At 36.8% G+C, this 17,710-nt stretch overlaps 1 protein-coding gene across 1 annotated transcript; it reads right to left on the bottom strand.

The window, feature by feature from the left end:
- Positions 1-988: 988 nt before the first annotated feature.
- slc30a5 (solute carrier family 30 member 5) lies at positions 989-15,983 on the bottom strand. The gene is made up of 16 exons (XM_028463527.1): positions 15,585-15,983; positions 14,875-14,997; positions 14,725-14,791; positions 14,497-14,582; positions 14,326-14,413; positions 13,306-13,393; positions 12,157-12,233; positions 11,074-11,244; positions 9,630-9,918; positions 7,771-7,979; positions 6,139-6,296; positions 5,936-6,065; positions 4,292-4,532; positions 3,922-4,148; positions 2,602-2,730; positions 989-1,254 (listed from the first exon to the last, which is right to left on the bottom strand). Exons 1-16 carry the CDS (start codon positions 15,653-15,655, stop codon positions 1,084-1,086), a joined length of 2,325 nt encoding a protein of 774 aa, XP_028319328.1. The 5' UTR covers positions 15,656-15,983; the 3' UTR covers positions 989-1,083.
- Between the last annotated feature and the right edge of the window lie 1,727 nt (positions 15,984-17,710).

The raw sequence follows: 17,710 nt of genomic DNA, 5'->3' as shown, positions 1-17,710 counted from the left end.
GTAATTAATTACAGGCTCTAATTAGGACTTTACCAGTAAAACAGTCTCTGTGTCACAGTTTCAACAATCAGACATTTTGATAATTAAGTATTGGAGAAATTGTATAAAAAACTTTTGCTCAATCGATGCTTAATTTTAAATTAATAACAGAAAACATAACCGATTACTTAATACCAGCCAACTTGTTCTATTTTTCTTTTTAAAAACCTACATGACGCAAAGTAGAAAAAGAAAAAATATGAATTGTCGCAAAAAGATTCCACGACATTCCGATTGAAAAGTTGCGCATGCTATAATATAAACAGCAAATTTTTGAAACATTTTGCAACAAACCACATAAAAAAAAACTTACATGAAAATTTTGATTTTACTTTTGAACAGATTTACAGCAATATTTGTGAAAATTCTGATATTTTTTTTCTCATACAAACATAATGTCAACGTTAAATCTAAATGGTAAATATTAAATCTGAATGGCAAATATCAAATCTAAATGTTAAATAAAAAATCTAAATCTAATGTTAAATTTAAATATTAAATATAAATGTTAAATATAAATATAAATGTTAAATGTAAATCTTAAATGTTAAATCTAAAGGTTACATTTTTAATCTAAATGTGAAAATTGTAATTTAAATCTAAATGTTGAATCTAAATGTCACGGGTAAAACTAAATATTTTGCTAATATGCAAATTCATCAGAAGTACCAACATAAAAGCTCATTGATGTAAACAAAAGTATTGCTATAAATTCCACAACACAAAAATTGAAATAATAGTAATAAAAAAAGAGAAAGTTCACTTTTGGAATTTAGGTATTCGAGGAATCTGTATTTCTGCATTATTAGCGAAATGCTAGCTGTTAGCTCATAAGAGCTGCATCTTCACTCCATTATTATAGACTTTGCGAGAAATGTAAAACATGCAGGACGGGGGCCCTCCAGGAGCAGAAAACACCTGCTCTAAACAAACCACACCCACAAAAAGATGAAACCAATATATTCTAATTTATTTAAAGCACATACTTACACTGTACAGTTCAATGAAAACAGTTTAACAGTCTCTTGTGGTCCCGCCCATGAGTCACATGATGCATGTTCCATCGTTCAGGCACTTCATGGATTCCATTTGCTGAGTCATGGTGAGCACTTCCTGAAAGCCCGTGCTGAGTCCGGACATGTGCTGGAAGTACGCCTCCTTCTCCACCTGCACCGACAGGTTGTTCACGCCCGCGTCTTTAAGGACAGGCGTCACCTGTACGAGACGAGTTAAAACTTTATTTACACCAAAGAGGCACAGAATGAACCAACATATCACATCTGAAAGTGACATACTTAGTGGTTAAATAAATAAATAATGACTACTTATCTATTTATTTTCCAAATCATTACATCATCTATTATTGTTTATTTCATTAAAATGTAAACCTTTATTTGTATTTCCTGTATAAATACAGAGACGAGACCTAAGATTGCAGAACGTAAAGTATGTATCATAATTCCACATGACACTTTGCAGGTTTTACTGAGAAGTTTAATTCTTTGAAAAAGTTTTCATTCAGAAACTCTTAACAAAAAAAAAATCATCATCAATGGTTAGATATTCCAACCTTCTCTTAGTATATGTAAATTCCCTTCAAAATAAAAGCATAGCATCTTTTCCACTAATTATGTCTTTGCATATGCCCGTGAGTCACTATTGATGTGGATGGCAGTACTCGTGGATCATGTAGGGGGCGCTCGTGAGCCCAAATATTCTTCTTCTACTATTCAGCCTCAGAGTAAGACACAGGAAGTTATGGGCTGTGTCCGAATATTCCCTACTATCTCCTTTCCTATCCACTTTTCCTTAACCCCGTGGATAACGTCACAGGGTTAAGGAAAGGACTTAGGAAAAGGCAATCACATTATAGCTGATGTTATAATCCGGCGGTAAAAAAGGTTAGTGACGTCTGCCGTGGTGAAAAAACTACACATTTCTGAAAATAATGCACATTTATAACACTTTCCCCTGTGCCTCTAATCTCTGATATAATCTCAAATATCAAGGTTTGACTGTAAATCAAAGGAAAAGAGGCGACAAAAAACTAAAGTGAAACTAAAAGAACATCACATTGAGAATGGTTGCTCACACTCACCTTCCACTCACTAATAAACATTGATCCAAAATAATTTTATGAAATTGTTAAATTTATGTAAGATATAGGCCTACATAACATTGTTGGTATACATATGTACAACCAAACAAAGCATTCCTTGGTGAATAAATTATGTTGAATAAAACATAATTTTTCAGTCTTCGTGAGTTTCCGTAAACACTGATGAGCAGGTCCCTTTAAATGTAATTGTGAGTCAGCATTATCTGGTAAATTATGCATCAGTGTTTCCAAGGCTGAAGGAGGTCATAAAGGAAGCATTGAGCCTCCTTTCCTTAGCTTTTAGAGAATTGGAACGCTCCAACTACAATGACCAAGGTGAGGGAAACTCTAGTTCCCGTAGAAGTATCAGTGCATGGCACTTTAGTTACAGTTTATTACAAGTAAAGGTAAGACCATAAAAACTAAATCCAAGTAGCCAAACGTTAGTGTTGCTATTGTTTTACCTGCTGAATGATCCTCTGCTCCACCACGTCAGACATAACCTGAAGGTGGATGGTTCCAGCGATGGTGTTGGCTGAATGTCTCCAGAAGTGAGCGTCTCTGTACGACAACACTCCGTCCATCTTCTCGATCTGAAACCAACAGAAGAAAAACTAAATCCTGTGTTTTTGGTGGCCGGAGGAGGGAGCAGCCGCCGCCGGAGGCACGCCGCTGCACCTACTCCCTGGGGGGGTCGGGGTGGACGGGCAACCCGATGAGCGTGGGGCGATGTCCGGAGATAGGGAAGCTTACAAAAGGAGGACGAACAGACGGAGACAGAGCGGAGATACGCTCTATATCCAGGCTGTTCTGATCTCTGCTCCGTCAACAGTAAAAGTAGCGCTTTATCGTTTCCTTTTCTGTGGTCTATAAACAGCATAACGTTGCTAAATCACCGGTTGCGTCTGTGGTTAAGGACGCTGGGCTTGTAATCAGAGGGTTGCCGGTTCAAACCTCACCTGGGCCATCACTGTGGGATGTTGAGCAAGTCCCTTAACCCCGAACTGCTCCCCAGGCGCCGCAAAATGGCTGCCGACTGTTCCCCAGGGATGGGTTAAAATACAGAGGACAAATTTCAATATATGTGTACCAACATATATAGCACCAATAAAGACAAAAAGCCCAATTTAATTAATTCATTAATTCTGACTCAAGAGTCGGAACTCGGAGTGATCCGAGTGTATGATTCTGGTTCCAGTAAAAAGTGACCATAAAACGCTGGAAATGGACTAATATGTAGATGCAGGGCAGTGAGGAGAAGAGTTTATGTGGCGATGGAAACTTATCAGTTCTTTTTAAAGTCTACAGTTGAAACACAGAAATCTCTGTTAAACCTAACTTGAGTACAGCAGCCCGCCTACATGCCCGTTCCGATTGGTCGAGTCGTCTGATGGGCACCCTCATCAGCCAATAGAATGCGACCTATGTTATGCTGCGGTTTTCGCGTGGATTTTTTTTAGAAAATTGCTAAATTATTGGAATGCGGTCAATAAAACCCTGGGCTTTATAGCCCAGAAATTATGGTAGTTTTTGATATATTATGAAATATATAACTTTATATGTTAGAACACAAGATGTGTTATTTGGGGGGCAATGGGTGCAGGTTGGGCTTGAAAGTTCATCTTCGTTTAAAATGGGAAATACCCAAAAAAGTTTGAGAACCACTGGTTTAGGGGACACAGCACTGAAATATCAACCCTGTGTGTGTGTGTGTGTGTGTGTGTGTGTGTGTGTGTGTGTGTGTGTGTGTGTGTGTGTGTGTGTGTGTGTGTGTGTTCACTGACCTTTTCCAGCGCGGCGTTCAGCTCCTTCTCATGCTCGGGTGGAGTCCTCAGCAGCAGCACCTCACAGGCGTCCTTTATCAGAGGGATGACGCTGAGGAAGATGAGCGAGGAGATGAAGAGTGAGCAGATGGGGTCGGCGATCAGCCAGCCGAACTGACGGATCAGGATGGTGGAGATGATCACGCCGACGCTGCCCAAAGTGTCGGCCAGGACGTGGAGGAAAACACCTGCAAGTGCACGCACACACACAAGCACACACGCCGAGAACTCAGCGTCACTCCTTTAAAACCACACGGGTGATAAAAATGACTTTTAAAGATAAAAAAAAAAAAACCTAACAGATTCAGGTCACATTCCTACACACACACACCTCTCATGTTAGCGTTCATGCCACTGCCCGAGCTGTGGGAGTGGCCATGCCCTCCGTGGGCGTGGCTTCCGTGGGCATGGCTTCCGTGGGCGTGACCTCCGTGGCCGTGCTCGCTGTGGGAGTGGCCGTGGTGCGAGTGGCCATGGTCATGTGACTGGCAGCTCTTGGCGCCGTGGGAGTGGGCGTGGCTAAAAGCACAGATGCCCACCAGGTTGACCAGTAAACCTCCGACTGACACCGGCTGGAAAAGAAATTCAAACAAAATTATATAAATTTAAAATAAAACTTAAAAAAACTTTTTTTTTAAAAAGAAGCAAAGGAAAATGAGGTATGGAGGAGGCCTGTGGGTGGGGTCCCCCTCAGAACAGTGTCAGATGGGGTACAGCCTGGCCCCCTTGAAACTATTATTTCTCCCCCTTTCTTAGGGTTTCCCCCCTTTCTCTCAATTTTATATCTAATTTGTGTATGTACAGTGTATATATATATATATACTGTATAAAGTCAGCAAAATGATGGTTCATAATTCTATGAATCTGTGATAATCACATTTATTTATTCATCTGAATAATATCCACTGTTATCCAGGAAGTTTATTATTATTTATGCCAAAGTATATAGTAATCTTAAAGATGTAAATCCTTGTTTTAAACAGAAAATAAAAAAAATGACTTAAAAGTGGCCAAAAATGGTAAAAAAGTTGGTGAAATTGGATTTTAAAAATGACAAAAACTGGTTAAGTTGGAAATTAGAGTGGCCAAAAACAGACAGAAAAAGAGGTAAAAAGACGTTAAAAGTGTTAATATTGAAACAGTTAATTTAAACTGATAAATAATGGGCATGACAAATGTGAATGTGGTTAAATTTGTAAAAAAATAAGTATGAAATATGGTGAAAAGAGGTTAAAAGTGACAATAATGGGTCAACATGAGTGACATTTGGTGAGAAAAGTGGTGGAAAGGGTTCATAAGTGCTGAAAAAGTCTTGAAAGTGGGAGTAATGGAGAAAAAATACATTAAAAAGAGGAAAAATATGGCAAAAAAAAGTGAGGAATATAGGCTAAAATATAGCTAGTTTGATGTAGTTGCAGAAGATGTGTAAAAATGGGCTAAAATTCAACAGAAAATATTCTTAGTTTCTTAAAGGTATCTGGCGTTGCTTTCATAAAAGGAAGCTAATAATCACTCATTTATCAACCTATAATATCTGTTCTCTTTATCTCAACAATTTGAAGATTTGATTTCCTTATCGGCCACGACAGAGTGTCAAAAAACCAAAAAAAATCCCAAAAAGATGAGCAGACATTTTCCAGTTTCAGAAACATTCATTCATTGCAGTTCTTCATGTTTCCAGTTTAACAGCAGCATGTGAAATGTGTTTTAATGGACGATTCGCTTCTAGTTTGTACATTTAGTCGTTAAACTTTGACAGAACAGATCTATTCTTTATCTGTCTATGAACAGAGGAGAGGAAAAGTAGTTTATTAGTGACTGATGCACTTTGTTTAGACTTGGATCGTTGTTGTTTTCGGTTGTTAGAAATGCAAAATAGGAAGTTTGGGGGAAATATTTCAGGTTCAAACTTGTTCAAAGTTGGGAAAAAAATTCAAAATCAGTGCATGAGAGTGAAAAAAACATGTCCGGTTACCGTCAGCATGTCCGTGTTGATGTTTGGAGGATCCAGCAGACGCGTGATGGACTCCATGAAGACGAAGAAAGCGATGACCATGAGGAACAAACCGTTGATGAACCCAGAGAGAATCTCAACACGACCGTAGCTGAAACACAGTCAGACATTCTCAGCCTTCAACGTTATATTTCACTCCGTACACAACGAGGCGAGGAACTCACCCGTAGGAGAAGATCCGTGTGGCTTTCCATCGAGTCATGAGAGCCGCAAACAGACCGAGCACCAGAGCGGAGCAGTCGAAGAGCATGTGGAAGCCGTCAGAGATCAGACCCAGACTGTTGGTCCACACGCCGTAAAACAGCTCCACGAAGGTGAACGCCTGAAAAGGAAGCACAAGATCAATACATCTACGAAACAATCACACTGTCCTGAGACTTTCCATATAGCAGAGAAAACATAACATTTACAGAAGAAACTAACGTGATTACTGTCAAAAAATATGTTAAAAGAGTCACATTTCTCCTCTCAAACAAGATGGTCACATGACAGAGATATTCAAAAGATTTGTTTAAAAGTTCAACTTTAAAAGACTGAAATGTATGTTTTTTAAGTAGGACAAAAGAGTAACAAGATTCTGTGCTTTTATTGTGTTATCACTAAAAGGAAGTAAGTTACCACTTAAGTTTATTTAACAAAATGATAATAGGTTTTTTTCTGTTCACTTGCACAGCTACTGATGTGAAATTATTTTATTTTCATGGACATTCTGGTACCTTTATTTTGAAATATTGTCACCTCCACACAGTGAACAGCCTAATTTAATGCAGTTGAAGATACTTTAATCCTAGGGGTGTAAGAATACACTCAACCAATGATTTGATTTCAATCCGATTTAATAAAAAATTAAAAAATAAATTACAAAAAAACTCAAATCAAAGATTGGGATGTAATGATGCATTTAACTTCTTTCAATTTGAATTACATAGAGATCATATTTTGGAGAAAAATACAGATTAGTAAAAATACAGATTCTTAATCATTTTATATAAATGGTCAAGAATTGTTTTAACTACGATAATATATGTTCTTCTTATAACCTTCTTACAAGTTTTTTCATTTATCACCATTGACAGTTGAACAAAAATAGATAACTTTAAATAAAAATGTAAATGTAATTTACATGTTTTTTCTTAAGGTGTGTGTGTGTGTGTGTGTGTGTGTGTGTGTGTGTGTGTGTGTGTGTATTACGTGTTGCTCTGTGCCGACGATCGTTAAACCACGAGTTTGGGCCGGGTTCAGACGTTGCGCGTTAAATCAGGTGATGCGTTTCGATTAGCGTGAGAAAGACGCACAAGTAGATGCTGACGCGCCTACACACTTGCATAGATGTGAAACAGGTTGGGGCTAAAAGAACAATCGGCTTCATTCGGGTTAGGGCTGTGTTCTGTCGGGCTCGGGTCTGGTCTTCTTTTTTTAGCCCGATATAAGCTCTTCTCCCTCCGCTGCTCCTGGCTCAGCTGAGTGTGCAGCTGAACAGTCCCAGCACCCCCTATTGTCTAAGCTGTATCGATTTAAATCCCCTCTTATATCCTTTTATTATCTGATTTAGGATATATCCTTAAATCCCTATTTAATCCTAGTGTCTTCTTCTGCACATTGCATTTATTTTTAGTTGAGTTTTAATAATTCTATACATAATTTTCTAACACTTTAGTTCTTCTCGTACCTCTAGTTTCACACACAATGAAGCAATTAAAGGTAAACTAGATTGATAATAAATGCTGTATTCTATTCTAACTGCTTTAATTTCCTTGCTGCAGGTCTTTGTCTTTGAAGGGAACACTTTGACTCACCAGGTTGAGACACAGGAAGTAGAAGATCTGCCGGGAGTCGTACTCCTCCAGGATCTGCTTCAGTGAGTCTTTGATGAATCGTGGGAGCGACTGTGACGTGTGCTGGAGGGCGTCGCCCATAAAGTTGTACAGGGGTGTGCCCTCCGGCGAGTAGCCCACCAGGGTGCCCTTCTGCCCTTTTCTGGAAGGGGACGAGAGGATGCTGGACGCTGCAGAGAAGGGAAGAGTGAAAAGCAGTCGTTTAGGATTTTGTTTCAAACATGTCAAAAATTAGATAAATAGTACAGTATTTATGTAGAAAATAAGGAGAAAAATGCATTTTATTAAATCGTCAGAGGGAAAAACATATGAAATGTTATCTGTGATCCGAATGATCAGGTGGTTTTATTTCAGTTGTGAAAAAAAAGTGTATTAATCTACGTTTGTACATATTTAGGGACTCAGATTTTCGCAGATAATCGAAAAAAGTGCAGAATTCATGGTCTGAAATTCAAAAAAGCAATCTGAATAGTTTTTTCTTTAGTTTTTAAATTTAAAATCAGGCCCCAGTATGACACAGAAATACATTTACGTGTATGTTTTGGACAATATCACTAGGGATGGGTAACAAATTAGGTACTTCTTTAGGGATCTAAATGCATCCTTGTGACTGCGAGGGAGTGGAAGAGTAGGCTTAAGATAAACAGGATTAAAACCAACTAAGTTATGGCAATAGCACCAAACTAAAACTTGGTTCTTTTGGCCGATAAGGTGTAACTGAGAGACGTGTCTCAAAAGCAAGTGAAATACTTGCAATATAGAGCCCTGTCACATAGAGCCGCTTTTTAATTTGTGCATGAAAGGTAGGGAGTTGTAGTTAAAGGTACAGTCTGCAACACTTGTAAAAATTACTTTTTGTCATATTTTCTAAAGTTGTTACTATGTAAGGACAGTTTTACGTGAAACTAGTAGTTTGTGTGATGAAAACAGACTCATTGAGTCCCTCCTGCAGCCTTTGGCAGATTGCCAGAATGCACCGCGACCGAGCAAAAAGAACCAATCAGAGCCAGGATTGTGTTTGATGGTCTGTCTGACAGCTGTTGCTCACAGTCCCCGCCCCTTTCCCGGGGCTGTAGCGCCGTCTTTTTTCACAGTGTATGGTCTGGAGGAGTAGAAGATAAAAATAGCGACTTTTCTGCTTGCAAGGTAATTACTGCTGCTTGATTTACTTTATGTTTGATTTGTAATTGTTACACTACAACTCTGTAGTGCATGTGTTGTTCATTTGCGCGCAGTGGCCTCCGTGTGAGCTGCTGTAGGTGACACTGTGTTGCTGCTGCTGCTGTTGAGGTGTGTGCACATAGAGAGAGAAAAAAGCGTTGCAGCAATATGCTTTTAACAGAGCATGTTATATTACTGTGATGCTGCTGTCTGGCTAGCATTAGCTTGTTAGCTCGTCTGAGGGAGGGACTTTGGAAAGTTTGGAGGTTGTGCAAGAGAGCAGCGGGGGGAAGGGATGGGGAGAGAGGGATCTCAGAGTCGCGGACTGCACCTTTAAGGGTTTACCTGATGAAGACATTTGTGAAGTTGGATGCTGGTTTGATTTAATTGTTAAAGTTTGTGATAATTATAATTATGAGAAATAAATATGGTAAATTGGAACATTTTGTTATTTACCACACAAACGTACCGAAAATTGGTACCATTGTGTACCGACACCGATTCACAGGAAACGAGTATCGGTTCAAATGTGAAAGGTACCATAGCATATGGCTGCTCTGACCTGTGCTGATATGAAGAGTCCCAAAACAAATCAAGGCAGCGGTAAAGAGGATAACTGCAGCTTTACGGAGCCTGTGCAGAGTCCTTATTGTACTTACACATGATGAAGAAGAGGGCGCTGACGAGCACTCCACCTGAGAGCACGTGCTCGGTGCTGAGCTGCTGCGGAGGCTTTCCCACAGACCACAGCTGGTCCGTTAGCGGGTGGGTCCAGAAGTTGGCCAGCAGCAGGCCGCTGAGGAACAGGGCGACGGCGCCGTAACGAGCACAGCGCGGAGCCTCCATCTTAGCGCTGCACACGGACTCCACGTAAAACTCCAGGATCATAACGGAAAGGACGATCATCCCAAAGGGAAGCACAAGGGACGACCAGGACTCTACTTTGCTCTGAGGGAAAGACGAACCTTCAGCACGTTTCACACATCAACACATCTCCTCATGTCTTCACGACAGAACACAGGGTTTGGGTATTTTTGTTGGCATTTTGTTTATTTTCCCTGACATTTTGGAGTCCCTTTGTGTATTTTTCTTGTAGTTTTGTATATTTTTCTGCATTTATGTTTAATTTGGTCAGTGTTTAGACATTTGCACATTTCTGTTGTTATTTTGCATATGTTACTGGAATTTTTGTTATAGTTTGGCAGCATGCTTTTTTATTTTGTAAATGTTTCTGTTATTTTTTGCGTCTTGTATGTGTTCTTGGAGTCATTTTGTCAATTTCTGCAATGGTTTTGAGTTTTTTCTTTGTCATTGTGTGTATTTTTGGATATTTTTCTGCCATTAACGGTAATTGTATATATTTTTATGGTAATTTTTTTTGTCGTTGTTTATGTACGTGTTATTGGTATTTTTGTGTATTTCTGTTGTCATTTTGCGTGCATTTGTATTTTATATACCGGTATGCTTATGTTATTTTTTAAATATTTTTTTAGTCATCAAGTGTGATTTTGGAGTAAAGTTGTCAATTGGTCAGTTTTTGCTTTGGTTTTGTGTATTTTCTTTATTTGTCATTTTGTGTGTTTTTGGAGTGTTTTTGTGTATTTTTGTTGTCATTTTGTATACGTTACTGGTATTTTTGTTGTAATTTTGCAAGCTTTTTTATTTTGTATATGCTGCTGTTATTTTGTCTTTTATGTCATCGAGTGTGTTTGAGTCGTTGTAATTTTTTTCAATCTTTGCTATGATTTTGTGTAGCTTTTTGTGTATTTTTGTCGTCGTTTTGGTCATTTTTCTGCCATTCTGTGTATTTTTGTTGATGTTTTTTTGTGGACATTTTGTGCCTTATTTTTTTCTTGTTACATATATGTAACTGTCATTTTGCATGCTTTATGTTTTGGAGTAATGTTTTTGTTATTTTGTCAATTTTTGCAATAGTTTTGTGTCATTTTTTTTAATTATTTGTCATTTTGTGTGTTTTTGGAGTCTTTATGCTGTTGTTGTTTTAGATATTTTTCTGCCATTCTGTGTATTTTGGTCTGCGTTTATACATTTTTGTGTAATTCTGTTGTCATTTTGTGTGTTACTTTACAAGTTATAAGTTACCTCTGTGGTGGCTGAGAGCACAACGACCCATGGCAGCAGCACCACGGCACACACCAGGTTGTCGAGCGCGTAGAGGCGTTTGGCTCCGCCCAGTTCCACAGATAACTTCCTGGAAGCGGTGTGGAAGGCAACCTTCAAACACAGAGAAGCAACAAGCAGGACAACGCCACCCTGACAAAAACACACAACACAAGAAGCAGATCAAGTTTTATTTGAAGGACTCATATTTAATAAAGTTTGAATATGACAATTTGGGGCTATAATGTTCAATGAAACTGTCTTATCAGGCGCCTTAATCATTGAGACTTTTGACGCTAACTGGCAGTCCAGGGGCCACATGTGGCTCTCTGACTAATTTGTGCAGCCCAAAGAATAAATGCAAAAAATGACTCAAAAATACACAAAAATATACAAAACAAAAGCAAAAAATACACTAAATGGCAACAAAAACATGCAAATTTACTTAAAAATATTCAAAACAACAACAAATATACATAAAACGTCTCCAAAAACACAAAAAAGAACAAAATTATTAGATACATAAAATGACTGCAAAAACACAAAATTACATAAAAATACACAAAATAACAAAAATACACAAGATAACTAAAAGTTACTCCAAAAACATACATGACAACATAAAAAACACACAAAATGAGAACAAAAATACACAAGACAGTAATTTGAGCAAAACGATAACAAAAATACACAAAACAATAACAAACAGACAAAATGAGCACAGAAATACACAAAATTGCAATAAGTTGAGCAAAATGCTAACAAAAATTTAAAAAATGACTGGTAAAACAATACAATAAGATATACAATACAATAAAATAAGAAAAAATGCATCAAATAATGACAAAAAAATACAGACAATGACACTAAAAACACATAAAATAACAACAAAAACACAAACTCTTTGTTCTTTCGTGTATTAATACAATGACTATTCATCATTATTGTAAATGTTGATGTGGTTTTTGCTCATGTGACCCTCAGATCAGATAATCAGAGTGTTGTGGCTGCTGCTGTGATAAAAGTTGTCCTTGTTTGCAACAGTTGTAAACAGAGAGAACTTACTTTGTGGTCGGCGAGCCCCAAAAAGGAGATTGACGTGTAGAGGAAGTGAGTGAGGTGACTGTCGTGATGTCCCTCCGCTGGACACAAGGACGTTAAGAAAAACAGACACAGAGGACGACAAAGTGCAGGGACAGCAGGACAAAATATAAAAGGACATAAAACGGACTCAAACAGTACTCACAGTTAATAACAAGACTTTTACTCCATTAATACTTAACGCCGCTCAAAAGAGACAATAGAGAAATCACATAAAATATTAAATACGGCAAATTAAAAGAATAAAAGAATCAACTAAAATCAAATATAAGAAAGTAAAATTAGAATAAAATACAAAAAATTTAATCTAAGTAAAGAAAACTAAAACTAAATTGAGATAATTAAAGCTTATTTTAATGTATCCTGTCGTAATTTTTTATATAATTTTATTTCAGTAATGTCATTCATTAACACTGGCATTTATTTAGTGATATAGTATTTACAGGAAATTTAAATTCTTTTTTTTACAGTATCATTTTGTTTTAATTTTCATTTTAAAATTTATTTGTAAAATAAAACTGCTGCCTATTTCACACAAAGCTCTTTTGAAAAGCTGAATAAAATATATAAACTAAATATTTAATACCTCGAGTTTGTTTTCAATAAATAATAAAATCTGAATATTTTTTATTTATTTTTGTGGTAAAGTTGAGATGATGGTTCCTGGAGTCAGACCACAGAACAAGCACTGGTTTTAGAGACTTAAAGCAGCCTTTTTTCAAGCTAGGGGTCGAAACCTCATGTAGGGTCGCCTGTAATTAAAATGGGGTCACCTGAAATGTCTAGTAATTGGTAAAAATATTTAAAATAAATACTGCTTAAAATTATATTTACATCTTTTGAATTATTATTCTCTTTCAAATTAACACATCACGCACACTAAATATCAAACAACCGTTTTCTAGACTTAAACTCTCTCAAATAAAAATATCTGAGGTGGTGCATCTTGTCACATTGTGCACTAATCCTGGCTACTATTTGTAACACCCTTTATAAACATGATCAAAAACAAATTTTAGAAAAATGAAATGTCTCTGGGGTCGGTGGACATTTGTGATATGAAAATGGGGTCACGACCCCAAAAAGGTTGGGAACCACTGGGTTAAAGGATACGGTGCTCGGCCATCTTTGCCATTAGGTCATCGTTGTCGAAGAGGAGGAGGCAAACGACGGCGATGATGAAGAAAGCAGCTCCTCGAGTCTGCATCACACAAGCAATTCAAACAGGGTCTGAATGCTGCTGTACCACATTCACTGTTAAACCTGTCAAAGCTGTTATTCAAGGCTAATCAGAAGTAACATGAACTCAAGTTCAACCCATGATTGAGCACATTGTTCAGACACTGGCAGACATTTCTAGAGATGTCAAACATATTCAGTGCATCCAAGAAAAAGAAAAATATCACAGATTCTCACAAAAATAAAGCCAAAGAAAGCCAATTTACTATTAAGTTTTTAATAAAACCTGGTTACTAGCAGTTACAATGTTACAATAAACTGCAACGAGATTTTGGGCCAGGCTTTATCGTAACAAAAATGACTAAGAAAAACCAAAAACGACAACAAAAGTAGAGAAAAATTACTTCAAAAAATAAAATTGACAGAAAAATATACAAAAGGACAACAAAAATACACATAAATGACTCCAAAAGGCAATAAAAAAAAATACACAAAAAATGACAGCAAAATAAATAAAAAGGCGCATTTAAAAAAACACAAAAAAATTCATTTAAAAATACGTAACAAAAATACAGAAAAATGATTCCAAATAAGCCAAAATGACAACAAAGGTACACAAGAATGACTCCAAAAGCACAAAAAATGACAACAAAAGTAAACAAAAATACAGAAAAGGGACTCCAATAAACATAAAGTACACAAAAATGACTCCAAAATTCACAAAAAATGACAGCAAAATTCACAAAAAAGCACACAATAAAATGACTCTGAAAAATTTCTCCAAAAAAAATCCAAAACAACAGCAAAATACACAAAAAAGCACACCAAAAATTACTCCAAAAATCTAAAAATTACTCCTAAAACTAATAAAATGACAACAAATGGAGTCTTGTTTATGTGTGTTCCGTTTTTCAGTCTTTTTGGACAAGTAAACGTGTTGCGACGACCTCTAACCTTTGATGGTCCTCCTCCAGTGTTGGTAAAAAGGACGCCAAGGAGAGCAATGACCACCACATCACTGTGTTCAAACAGCAGTAGAGCCCTGTGAAACACACACACAGTTTAATCACACACACACAGTGATCATTGTATTAGTGTGTGTGTGTGTGTATCAGCAGGTCTTACCTTAGCGGCCCACACAGAGTTAGACCAAAGAAGCCGAGCAGGGAAATGACACAGCTAAAAACAGCGTGCTTTAGTAACTTTATCCACTAAAAACACACAAAGAGTAAAGGTTAAATTCATGTACACAAAGATTAGGACCACCGCCCAGCGGTTAGAACACTCACAGTTTTACCAGTGCACTTAAAGCAAATAACTGGTCATTAAGGGGATCGGGAGGACTTCACGCACCTGTCTTTTTGTGATAACTTTTCCAGATGAAAAAGGCTTTTGAAAGAACAGCAGAATTATGGCACTCCTGAAGACAAAACACATCTTTTTAACATGAGGAAAAAATTAATAAACCTATAATCCTGATACATTGAATAAATAAATACTTACCCTAGTTTTAAAATGAAAATAAACTGAACTATGTGGACGTATTTAAGGACATCGTAAGATTCAAAGATTCCCAGAGCCTTGAAGACCTTTGAGATGACCAGTAACACAATGTAACGCATCAACCTGCAGAAAAAGAACAAAAATACACAGAAATGACTAATAAAAACAACAACTAAAGTACAAAAAATAACTCAGAAAAATTAAAATTGACAGAAAAATACACAAAAGGACAATAAATAGACACAAATGAATCCAAAAAGGCAATACAAATAAGTTATAACCAAAAAATGACAACAAAACACACAAAAATACTCAAAAAAAAAAAAATACAGAAAAATTTCTTTTAAAAATCCAAAACGACAATAAAAGTACGCAAAAATGACTCCAAAAACAGAGAAAAAAACAGCAAAAAACCAAAACAAAAACACACAAAATATGAAAAAAAAAAAAAAAAATACAGAAAAATGACTCCAAAAAACTACAAAAGTATACAAAAATGACAGCAAAATACACAAAAAGAACACTAAAAACATACAGCCCCCCCCCCCCCAAAAAAAAATTACTCCAAAAATACAGAAAAATGGCTCCCAAAAAAAATCCAAAACTATAACAAAAGTACACAAAAATGACTCCAAAAAAACACACAGACAAAAAATTATAGCAAAATACACGTATTCTTTACGTATTTTTACGATTGTAAAGTGACTCACTTCGCTTCAGGAACTTCCACCATTCCCAGTTTACCCGCTGACAGCACATTACTGCTGTATTTATCCTCCATGGTCCTCTTTGTGTCCAGATGTTTGTCCACACTCACATTAGTAATATTTATTAACACCAACCGCAGCTAAATGTGCTTTAAAACCTCCACGAAGTCAAACTCCATCCTCTCAGCCAGCCTGTTAGCATGTTAGCTGTAGCAGCTGACCGCTAACAAACAGACACAAAAGCTACAGCAGCGTCCGAAAAGCTTTAACATCGGCCTCAGACAAAAAAAAACGAGTAAAAAAAATAATGTTTTTGGCTGAATTTTTTGTTAAAAACGTTCATAAAGTCACATCAGCAGCAGACCAGGAGCTAAAGACACGACACTTCCGGACACGGTAGGATTTCCACGTCACATGTTGTGTTGAGAGGCGTCAGTTGTGCGCTCAACGCGCATCTTAAAAAAATAAAAAAATTAAAAAAAATTACGCAGCGTCGAAATACACAGAGACAGCCTAAAATAAACCGTGCACGGTAATATATATGTTACATTAAAACTAAATAGAATACACATACAGTATATCAATTATGGGACTTATGTTTTAAAACATTAAATATATAAATATTTAAGAGGGCTTCAGATTTTTCATATAAATATTCCACAATGCATTGCCGGTTGTACTGAATGCGTATCGTACTGAGATTGTATATGCGCCAGGGGTGGAAAGAGTACAGAAAAAATATCTTAAGTAAAAGTACTGTTAATTTGATTAAATTTTAAAGTAAAAGTAAAGTTACTGGTGTAAAAATCTACTCGAGTAAAAGTAAAAAGTAGCTCACTTAAAATGTTCTGAGTAAACGTTACTGCGTTATTTATTTTTCATTTATTTATTTATTTTTTTTGGGGGGGGGGGGGCACCTCTCCCATACAATAAAAAAATAAAAAGACTTGTATACAGATCAAACTAGGTTCTTTTCTTATTATAATATATTAGGGAACACAATTTCAAAGTAGCGTGCATGAGAACAAGACGGTGTGACCAACCTGGATAAATAAATTAAAATAAATGTCAAGGATGTCAATTTGATGAAGTGTTTGTATCAATACATCCATTGTGTCAGAACATCCAATAATTCACCTCTGAAAGCAAGAAATGTGCACAGTATGTTATATAAAGTTTATAAAATATTCTAGGTGGAATGAGCCAAAGGACAAAAAAAAAATGATACTGATGCCCCAGGGTGACGTGCGCACACCTACAATTACAGTTTTATATTAATAATTGTAATTAAAATCACATGATCATTGCGCAAAACTGCAGATCAATTGCCTACAACACCTGTAGCTGTTGTAAAAAGAAATGCGCACAAAACGCGTAAAGACGCACAGTGGCTTATCAGGCACTGCTGGAGGACGTGGCGTACGGGAGACTAGAGTCGGCGCCAGGCAGTATTAAATGGGGGGGCATTGAGATAACTTCGAGAGGCATAAACACGCTCCATTCTGAGTCGCTAAAAACGTAATTCATTTTTGTTTTCAAAGTGAAGGGACATGTTATGTTTATAGTCAGTAGTACGTGACAGCGGTGGCCATTTTGGAAGGCTTTATTTACTGAGCGTCATTCTTGACGATAGCGCCATTTAATGCACACGCGATATTTCATAAGTATTCAGTTGAAAATAACATTTCACTGATTTTGGTACCATGGAGAAATACTCCGAGTCACTCTATAAGAAGTCTCTTACTCGTTACAAGGAGAAAACAGCCGTAATTGGATGTGATGATCCTTACCAGATCAACAAGTCTAAGTGGAGTACAGACCACCACACTATTATTCATTTTTGACTGTTAAAATATGGTTGCCCCCCTGTATTAAACTATAATCTGTGACATATAAGCAAACATTTTTATCTAAGATGCATGAATAGTGTTCATAAAATGTCAATAAATTGTGAAAAATTAAGATCAAAGTTTCCAATTGTCTTTTTGAATACATTGAACCAAAACAAGCAGTTATAGTTAGTTTATTCTTTGTTTAGTCATTAAAACAAGGCTTTATACAGAAAATCAAAAACATGTCTATACATAATTACTGAAGGGCTTAAGGTTGAAGTATATTACTTATTGATG

The sequence above is a fragment of the Gouania willdenowi genome, chromosome 12, assembly GCF_900634775.1.
Source record: "Gouania willdenowi chromosome 12, fGouWil2.1, whole genome shotgun sequence".
Lineage (NCBI taxonomy): Eukaryota > Metazoa > Chordata > Actinopteri > Blenniiformes > Gobiesocidae > Gouania > Gouania willdenowi.
This window is presented reverse-complemented; position numbering and strand designations above follow the sequence as displayed.

Coding starts and splice junctions, on each gene's coding strand:
- slc30a5 (XM_028463527.1), bottom strand. CDS start 15,655: ATGGAGGATAAATACAGCAGTAATGTGCTGTCAGCGGGTAAACTGGGA. Junction 11,245..12,156: donor TGGGGCTCGCCGACCACAAA/GTAAGTTCTCTC, acceptor TGTTTTTGTCAG/GGTGGCGTTGTCCTGCTTGT. Junction 9,919..11,073: donor TGCTCTCAGCCACCACAGAG/GTAACTTATAAC, acceptor TCTTTCCCTCAG/AGCAAAGTAGAGTCCTGGTC.